Source organism: Oreochromis niloticus, linkage group LG6, assembly GCF_001858045.2.
Source record: "Oreochromis niloticus isolate F11D_XX linkage group LG6, O_niloticus_UMD_NMBU, whole genome shotgun sequence".
Taxonomy (NCBI): Eukaryota; Metazoa; Chordata; class Actinopteri; order Cichliformes; family Cichlidae; genus Oreochromis; species Oreochromis niloticus.
Window position 1 is genome coordinate 6,173,786 of NC_031971.2, and position 9,832 is coordinate 6,183,617.

Sequence of the window (9,832 nt, forward strand, 5' to 3'; positions counted from 1 at the left end):
TTGTGCTATGCTTTCATTTTAGAGTGAAATGAGACATTAAACTGTATAATTTAATAGAAAAACTGGAAAAATTGGGGTGTTCTAAAACTTTTGACCAGTAGAGAGAGAGAGAGAGAGAGAGAGAGAGAGAGAGAGAGAGTGTGAGAGAGAGAGAGAGAGTGTGAGTGAGTGAGTGAGTGAGTGAGTGAGTGAGTGAGTGAGTGAGTGTGTGTGTGTGTGTGTGTGTGTGTGTGTGTGTGTGTGTGTGTGTGTGTGTGTGTGTGTGTGTGTGTGTGTGTGTGTGTGTGTGTCCATCAATACCGAAAGAGATCTATCGATGAATAGTCTCCAGACTGTGCACATACTGAAGCAGTGTGTGGATGTTGTGATGCGAGGGTGAGGAAAAATAAGACCAGCAGACACATTGATAGCCTCAGCGCTTGGCGAGCCAGCACCAAGAGAAGACCCTGCTTCTGCGAGGAGCTGCCTTAGCGAGTTTATTTACAAGTCACAAAATACAGGCGTCTCTTTCAATCTGCGCACAAGCGTTTCACATTAGTGTTGTCATTTGACAAACCATCAGTTCATCCCCTCTACTGCTCTGTCTTTGGTTTCCCAACTTTGAAACATGAGGATCAGTCCCACAATCATACTTAAATACTCTTTACCTATTTATTTTGTTCCACAGATATATAAGGTGTCGCTGCTCTTAAAATAATAGTTTGGTTTTTTCCTACCCTCCAGATGAGGATTTTGTGCACTACAAAAACTTGCATTTTTACAGCACAGTTGACAAAACTTTTACAGTTCAAATTTATATCATTCAGCATAGAAGTCAGCCTCATATTTGGAGCTTTAATGATCTATATTTATGCATGTTATTACAATTTTGTTTTAGTTTTATGGCTTCAAAAACATTAAATATATATCTGGTGTACAGTGATCTCTGTAGTAGTTGTGCGTTGGCTGTATAGCGGCTAACTGTAGGCGTGGATTTAAGTAGTTGCCTCGGTTTCTCTTTATTTTCCAAAGTTGCTTTTCTGCACTAAATATGACAATAAATTTTAAGTTTTTCAAGAGCTGGAAAAAAAACAAACAAACAAACAAACAAACAAACAAACAAACAAACAAACAAACAACAAAAAAAACAAAAAACAGAAATAGACTCAACTAAATCATGACCAAAGCACTTTTCTAGAGCAAAGACATGAAGTGACAACATGACCCTGGCAAAGGAAAAAAAAAAAAAAAGTCCAATAAATTTATACTTTTTTCCTCCTCAAACTGTTTTTCCAAATAAAGGACAACAGCTGTGCTAAGATCAAATAAACTCAGTCACAACTGACCTCCCCAAAAAATGGAGTTTACACGCACGCACACACCTTCCACTCAAGTGCTAAATCTTCAACGCAAATCAAATTCTGTTTTCCAAAACAGAAACAACTTATAATCTGTCACACACGTGACAGAGAGGGTTCAGTAAAATAAAGGTGATCCCACACTAAAGTCACTTGTTTTGAGCCAAGCGTTACTGTACATTTGACAGTACTGATTCAGTGACCCAACACTGTGCAAAAACAGGACATCACAACATTGCACAAAACTTCCTTTAAAGGAACTCTGTGAACATAAAGCAGAACAAATTTTCGATCCAGAGGAATCAAATCTCTGCATCTGATGAAGAGGCGGCCTGACCTGGCCTCAAAATACTGCTCTGCCGGATGTCCCTCAAAGTTTTTCAAGGCTGTGCGCTACGAAGCTTAAGTTCTTGTTTTAAAAGTTTCATCTAATCTCCAATTGTCCTCAAGTTTTTAGGATAGCAATTAAACACGGCACCCCCCTGTGGTCAGAGGGTGCAATGGCAGTAACGCTTTTAACCAACCCCCCAACATGTGCAGTTAGGAGATGTGTCTTAACTAAGCCACAGTGCAGCTCTTAAGTAACTTAACCTGCTGAGATTTAAGGCCATTCGAGGATCTTCCCATCAGTGTGGGACTTTTTATCCTTTCTGGGGTATTTATAAAATGTTACAATCAAAACAAAGTTCATTAGGAGTATAAATACCCTCAAACGAAAGCTCAAAGCCATCACTTCAACCTGAGTCTTTTTGTTTTGTTTTTTTTGTTTTGTTTTTTTTTAAACATACATAAGAGTCGGGGGGGGGGGGGGGGGGTGTCCTTAATGGGTGGGACAAATCCAGACTTAATTTCAGTGTGTTAGCAGTGCTTCCCACACACTGATTATTTGGACAGGCTGCCAGGCATATTTGATGACTCGTTCAAGGGTTTGATTTATTCATTTTTTCGCTAATCAATTGAGAGAACACCACCTTAGCCAATTTACCAGTGGTCCCTCGGCACTTATTTCGAAAGTTGATTTTCTGATAACTACGCCATTGTGCTGATTATCAATATCATTCAGCTGCTTCTTAAAGGATGAACACCAATTTACGGTTTCTGGAGTTTTGCAGCTGTCGGCTCCAGAGACCCATCAGGATTGAGGCGGAGTCTCATTGGCGATGCAGCTGATTGCACCATAGTTTATGGTGTCTTGAGTTAGTGGGCAAATAAAATATCTGTAGAGGTGTTAATGATTTGTTAAACAAAGGGTACATGGAACTCTTTAGCAGTAGACACACAACTAGAAACAACATCTGGGAAACACTGCTCAGCCACAACAAATGATTTCCTTTCTGGATGCCCATGCTGAGAGTTTGTTAGGTCAAACACTAGTAAAAGTAAAAAAACAAAAAACAAAAACAAACTAAAAGAAAGTTGGAACCAGAACCTGTTATTTCAGGGCAATCTTCTTACAGATGGACATTTTGCCAACCCTCTAATGAGAGGCTACTTATGTTGGTTGTAAATGTAGTCACCTGCTTTGAATTAGAACAGATATCATAATTGATATCAGTAAACAAGATGATAACTGACTTTCTGCTCAAAGAATCAGAAAGAATTTTTTAACCTTCAGATGTTCAGAAATCACCACCCATAACAGTAATCGCTACGGTGCAATAAACCTCTGAAATGCTAATACCCAGTCGTGTTTCCAGGTGTTTATTTGTCTCCATCCCGATCTCCATGCAGCCTTCTCTCATGCTGCCGTTTGGTGATGATGTATTTGAAGAACTCGTAGACAGACCAGCTGATGGCAGTAGAGGGCATCTGGTAGATGACCCGGGCTTGGACACCTTTAAAAAAGGCTGGAACGCCTCCCATCCTGTACACCGTCCGAAAAGCCTCGCCCAGGCCAGAGATTTGGCGGCTGCCGGAGGCCGACGCGACCGCTCCAGCTCCCGTCGCTGCCTCTGCCTGGACCACGTGAATAGCCCGAGCCTCCTGTGTGTTGAGAAGGGTCTTGCAGACATCGAGAGGGGTAGTGGCAGCAGCAGCCAATGCTCCAGCAAGAGCACCGGAAACAACGTGGGAGGAAGGGTTGTACTGTCTGTGGGGGTTGAGAAGCTCCTGCAGGTACTCATAGGTCATGAAGTGGAGCGCCTGGAAGGGCACGTTCATCGTCAGCTGGGTGGTGTAGCTGCGGTAGAAAGCAGCTGGTCCCTCGTGTCTCAGCAGAGAACTCACACAGTCCACCACGCCACGATAAGGTGAGTTAAACATCTGCATTCGCTGCTTCACAACTAAAAGAAGAAGACAGGACACAACTTCCTCAATCACATTCAATAACACCTGATCAAGCATGTGTTTTCTATGATCTAATGACCATTTCTTATCAATCCATCCAATCATATTCACACAGAATTGCAACACAATGTTAACCTTGTCAAGTAAACGCATAACCATGTGTAACTGTCATCATCAGACTGGTATGTTGTAAAAAGCTCTTTCATTGTCTGCAGCTTGAGCCTGTAGCTCCACCAAGTGTCCTAATCACAGAAACACCACATGGTCTATAATGACCTGAAGTAGGCCGAGGTTCTTTAAATAGGTCAACACTAAGACTTTACTGTGCAGAATGTATCACATGTGACTGCGTGCACATCAGCTGGGCTGACATAAGCAAAGAGATGGAGGAGGAGGGTTTACCTTCAGCTGGGTTCATGATGGCATCGTGCAGCACTGTGGCCATGCAGCCCGCCACTCCTGCACAACAGACAAAAAAAGTTTCAACCACAAGATCGAGCAGCCTCTCCAAATATTTTCAACACATTACAAGGAGTGTGTTAAAAACATTTAGCGTAACAGGCTCTAGTTTAATTAAAAATAAATAAATAAATTTAAAAAAAAATTATAATCAAACTGACAGTAATAAACAGTCACACAGTCAGGGTCACTTCCTTCTACCAAATTCTACTGAATTCATTTCCTGTTTCTTTATTCCTCTGTTCTTTAAAATAAAGAAGGAAAAAAGAAAACCCAATCAAACCTCTGCACCATTGATTATAAGTCAAAGTTTGCTGGCTGGGAGGCATCTTACCATTGGCAAAGTGGCTGTTGGTGCCAGGATGAATAGCGTCACTGAGCGAGAACTTTATCTTCTCATAGCATGCAAAGTAGAGAGCATGGGCAGGCCCCGCTCCCACTGCCAGTACGTTCACGCCTCTGATCGGCCTCCACACGCCCTCGGTCTGTACAATCTGCCGCAGGGCATCCATCACGTTCCTGTAGCGTGCGCCCGGCTCTGGGTGCAAGCTCTGCATGCGAGTCTAAGGTAATGGGGGGAAAAAAATAAATAAATAATGAATAATGTTACAAGTATGGGCCAGTGAATTATGTTTAAATACATATCAAGCTATTACAATAAGAACAGAACAATCTGTATCCCACCCTTTAACGTTCCAGGTAGGAATAATAAGTATTTTTAAAATAAACACAAACTTGTGTATTTAAGCCCACTCAATTTTATAAACACTTGAAATTGGATATTGTGATATTTCTTGTTCAAAGTTAACAGGTGTACTTTTGCATTCTTGCAGAAAAGACGCAGGAGACCAAAGAGAACAAACAACCCCCCCCCAAAAAAGAAAAGAAAGTGGTACAGGGCCCCTTTCTGTGAGCATAACCATTATAAACACTTATCCCTCTGTCAGGGAAACCTGAACATCTAACAGCACAGTGGACAGTTGGCGCAGTAGGTAAGCGCTGATGTAAATGACTAATTTTAGGTTTGCCTATTCCATGTATGGTTCTTATTATGTTGGTTATTTGATGCTGCAGTTCCTGATACAACACAATAAAGTTACTTTAATCTTTAGAAGAGGCTCTTGCATTTTGAAAACTGCACCTTTTTAAAATGACGACAGTATAGGAAGCCTGTCATAAACAACAAAACCAACAACTCCTAATATAGTAAAGGATTGAGACAAAATGATGTTGGATGACAAAGATGGCGCAGTTTCACTTCTGTGTCCAAATATCATGCAGTATGTGTCATTTTGACAGCTTTTTCACTGGAAATTTTCCAATGTTTATAAAAGTACATATCACTGTAGAAAATGTAACTAGATCTGAGTTCAATCAAAACAGTCTGCCAGTGTTTTTGCCCATGAATGAGTACTACTGTTCACTGGTAGACAATAAATGAATCTGACTACCTAAGTAACAGACAGGGATGTGTGTGACAAGTGGACCAGTCGAGCAATCATCGCCATTGTCACTAGTCAGTATCACATATACTAGTTTTTTTTTTTTACTTCATGCCCAATGCCGGTAAATAGTTGTATCCTACTGTTATGCAGCCATCTGCCACCAGATGGAGCGTTGTTGAGAAACACCATAAATCCCTTAATCTCGGCCTGATCTTTTTGTTAATGCTATCATTGATAGTTTAATTAAAAGGCGAAAGAATACGACTGTGGATATACGTACTGGAAATGCGCTTCCTCTGTAAGGTGAACTAGGCTTTCTCTTGGCCGACTGGGCATTTCTTACTGGGACGAGGCCCCAGGGTAGACCCGAGACTTGCTGCCCATGCCTAGTAACAGATTGCCAAAGCAATGAGCAATATTTCCAGCCCCCTAACATGTCACAATCCTAAAATTTTTCCAGCCGATTTACAGAACAGCAGAGAGCACATCTTCCTCTTGGCAAAATGTTTACATGGACTTTCCCAGTTTGTGCTTCTGGGAAACAATAACACACACGGGATGTGCTCAGTCATCCACAATGTGAGCGGTGCATTCAAGACTGTTGTAGAACATCCACGTCCTCAGCACTGAGCAGCAAACAACAGCAGCAGGTGGTAGTGAAAAAAATGACAACAGTTCATCGGGTTATGTATTCAGCCCTACTTCACTGTATACCACTAACTCACGGGTGTCATCTTTGCCCTGCGAGAGAGCAAATGCCACCTCTGCTATCAAAGCAATCATCTCTGAAGGCCTAATGTAGCAACCTGGCAGCTGTTGCTAGGCTGCTACATTACCCCAAAAAACATAAACATACCAACTAGATAGACGGGGTAGCTTTGTGCAAACAGTCAAAGGGCAAGGTCGATTGTAGATACTGAAGAAACTACAGCAGTGCTTCCTCCCACAGTCTGATTAAATGGATCAGAGGTTTGTAACATTTTGCAATATATTTCATCATTTTTTCAAAAGGGGTTTTTTCTAATGGTTCACTCAGGAAAAAGTCTGCATTTGTTTTTTTCCCCTAGCTTAAAATAGACGTTTATGTATGAAAAAAAGCTCAAACTAGATACCTTGAGTCAACTCGCTTACAAAAAAAATTCCTGATATTATTTTGGTGAAAGAAACTTCTTTCAGCCAAAACAGATTAATAAGATAATACTTTCTGCCTGCCTTCAAGCAATGAAGAAACAGACACTGAATTTAGTGAGAAGAATAGACTGAAGCATAATGATCAGTATTACATAAAGATGCTGGCCAGCTACGTATGATGGCAGCAGGAAACAGATTGTGAAAAAACAAACCTTAGCAGTAAAAGGAAGTTGTCTTTAAAAGTTTACTGTAAAGAAAATCCAAACTTCCTTCAGACAAAAGACTATCAGCCACAAAGTTTTGTAATCCACTTCCTTCTACTTCAGCTTTGTGGCTGGAAGAGGGACACGGTCTTGAGACACATAAGGTCAGGAAAGGCTTACAAAATTCTCAACTTAAAGTCTTCTTTATAAATTAAAACATCTGAAGCACACGATTTTTTCGCTTGGCAAACACTAGATCGACGTAGTCATACACACACACAACCCGGGCAGAAGTTTCATAAGATGACATCCTACCAGGAATGAGATTAGGTCTGAATATTAATTGCTCTATGTTTTTGTTAAAGGCTTTCTAAAAATGAGGAAGTGATCAACATCATTGTTTACCAAGTGTTGCTCAGTTAAAATGACCTGCACAGGACTTGTCACTGCAGCAGATTGCACATTTACATCCTTGTTAATAAGAATTTGAAATAACCACAAATCTGCAAGTCAGAACATTTTCTACAAACATCTGCTGATCATGGTGTGATTCTGATGAAAAGTCCTGCAAGGGAAAGCTTGAGCTTGTTTTCACCAAATCTTTGACTTGGAATTTATAGTGAATAAGCCTTTTGTTTGATTTACCACCGCTATAAGAAACCACAGAATTACTGCTTCTTTATCTCCTGATACAAAAAGGAAATAACAGGCTGCATACTGAGCACTAAGCTAACAAAGGAAGACACTGTCTTGATTGCTGAAATGCTTTTTGACTCCTTACACTTAAACATTTGTCTAGTCAGTTCCTCCTCTAATCCTTAAATGTACTCAACTGAACTTTTCTAGCTAAAGCATGGGACAAGCAGCTGTTTACAGTTGGCACAGACATTTATATCATAGGAAGACATGGTTAGGAAATCCTAAACTATCCAGTTATTCTGAGAAGCAAGCCTGTGCACAGTGCCACACCCCCTTCTGCCAAGGAGTGCTTCATTTAACTGGTGTGTCATCGACTTTTGCTCCAGTGACTAATGACCCAAATGAGTTACTCAGTTACTACAGCCGACTCTTCGCCGTGGTTCTTTGACAGTTTCTACAAAGTAAATTGTTTTCTCAAAGTAAAGCAAAGAGTGATGTTGTCTACAACCATAAAGGTAGCTCCAACAATGCAAATGAATGAAAGCAACAACTGTCCCCAGTATCGCTTTTGTTTAGTCCTCTACGGTTATGTCTTTGATATCAGACTTTGACCATATGTGAACTCCAAGATTAATTCTAAAATATCGCCTGTTGGATTTTCGTCGGGATTACTTTTACGATACTAACCATTTACTTAAAACGTAGCACAATTGAAGGCTTTGGACAAAGCAACACAAAATGTCCATGAGTTAAAGAAAGTTATCACTTAACCCATTACGTGTATCGGACCCGTGGAAAAGCAGTGCTGTGTAGCAAGGTGTACATTTACGAATCCACTTGAAATTGAAAAAAGGAAACACAACAAAAATGCCCATTTCTAACCCTGCCCGATAAAGGATGCATGTTAGGGACAAACTTTAACAATCTAGGACAAACTGCGGTGCCGTTACGACACTCCTTAACGGTACCTCAGTGAGCTACTATCAAGCCTAACACATCACTTATCTTTTGAAATCAAAGCTAGATAAAGGTAAACATACACACTAATAATAAGCTTCACACTGCGTCCACCTGAGAATCCTGAGTTTTATAATTTTAAGTTTAGGTAACGTAGCTGATTTAACTGACCTCTGTTAGCAAGGTTACCCCCTGTTAGCTTGTAAGCTAGCGTTAATCGAGCTCAGGCTTGTAAAGAGGCCTGCGTCAGGCTCGGCTTTATACAACCAGTTGCTACCCTCAATGTTGCAAAAACAGAGCCCGACAAAGTTTAAAACTCGTATCCTATTGCTCTTATACCTTGACACAGTCGATGGGATACATAACGCAGTGCTCCATGATTCCAGCAACGGCACCTGCCAACATGTGTGTGCTGGTGGATACTCCTTGCGGCAGTCCTTCATAGTCTACTTCTGTCTCGACAGAAGTCAAGGTCTCCGGAGTAGACCGATGCGACACCGAGACAAAGTCCTGTTCCCCCGCCATTCTGGATGAGACATGAAATCTTCCCGATGTTCCCAGCAGTCTGCCGCCCAACCATCGAATCTCTGCCCTGGCTGCAGCGCTAGTGACCCGGCTATCGACGCCCGCTGCTTCCACGGACGTTCGCCGGGACATGAAACCATCCGCTTCCATTCAGGTAAGTTACTTTAGTCCTAGTGATATGGACAAATCCGGCGGCCTGCCTGTTGGCGCGTTCTTCCCGGCAGCTTATGAATGCAGGCCGGGGACAGAAAGTGCGCGGCAGCCAGCTGCAGAGAGACCGGGAACCGGGAGGAAGGATAGGTGGGACTTCGGTTGGCTGTGAGTGTTGCACACCAACAAATAAATTTGATTCGCTAGACTAGCTGTCAATCATACACAGTTCGCTCCAATTAGCCAGTTTGGGCTGGGCGGGTAGGTAAAGTGGGTGGAGTTTAAACCTCGTCTTTTGTAACTTCTTTTGATCACATTGGCCTGCAGGAACGGGACGTCCCAGGTTACGCATCAAAGTAACCATGAACTTGAACGAAACACATCTGCACTTAAAGTTAGGGCATGTGGGGATTGCTGTTATTTTATTTTAATGCTGGTATGTTAACTTCAGAAAAAGGGTATACTGTTTTTGTTTACATCACAAAATCATATGTCATATGGACTTTTTAATCTGGAGAAAACACAACTTACTGACTTTTCAAGATAAAATAAAGTCTTTGATTTAAAAAAGTGTGTAAAATGTTATAAACATATTATTATTGTTATTAATATTGCCTGTATATGATCGTACATACACACTCTACTCTCGCTATAATCTGATGTATTATTAATATTATTATTTCAGTTGGTGTAATAAAAT

General features: G+C 41.2%; 1 protein-coding gene across 1 annotated transcript; it reads right to left on the reverse strand.

Annotated features, from left to right (window-relative positions):
• Nucleotides 1-407: 407 nt before the first annotated feature.
• Nucleotides 408-9,296, reverse strand: LOC100706153 (mitoferrin-2). Its single transcript, XM_003454105.5, has 4 exons — nt 8,797-9,296; nt 4,417-4,645; nt 4,026-4,082; nt 408-3,619 (listed from the first exon to the last, which is right to left on the reverse strand). Exons 1-4 carry the CDS (start codon nt 9,130-9,132, stop codon nt 3,039-3,041), a joined length of 1,203 nt encoding a protein of 400 aa, XP_003454153.1. The 5' UTR covers nt 9,133-9,296; the 3' UTR covers nt 408-3,038.
• Between the last annotated feature and the right edge of the window lie 536 nt (nt 9,297-9,832).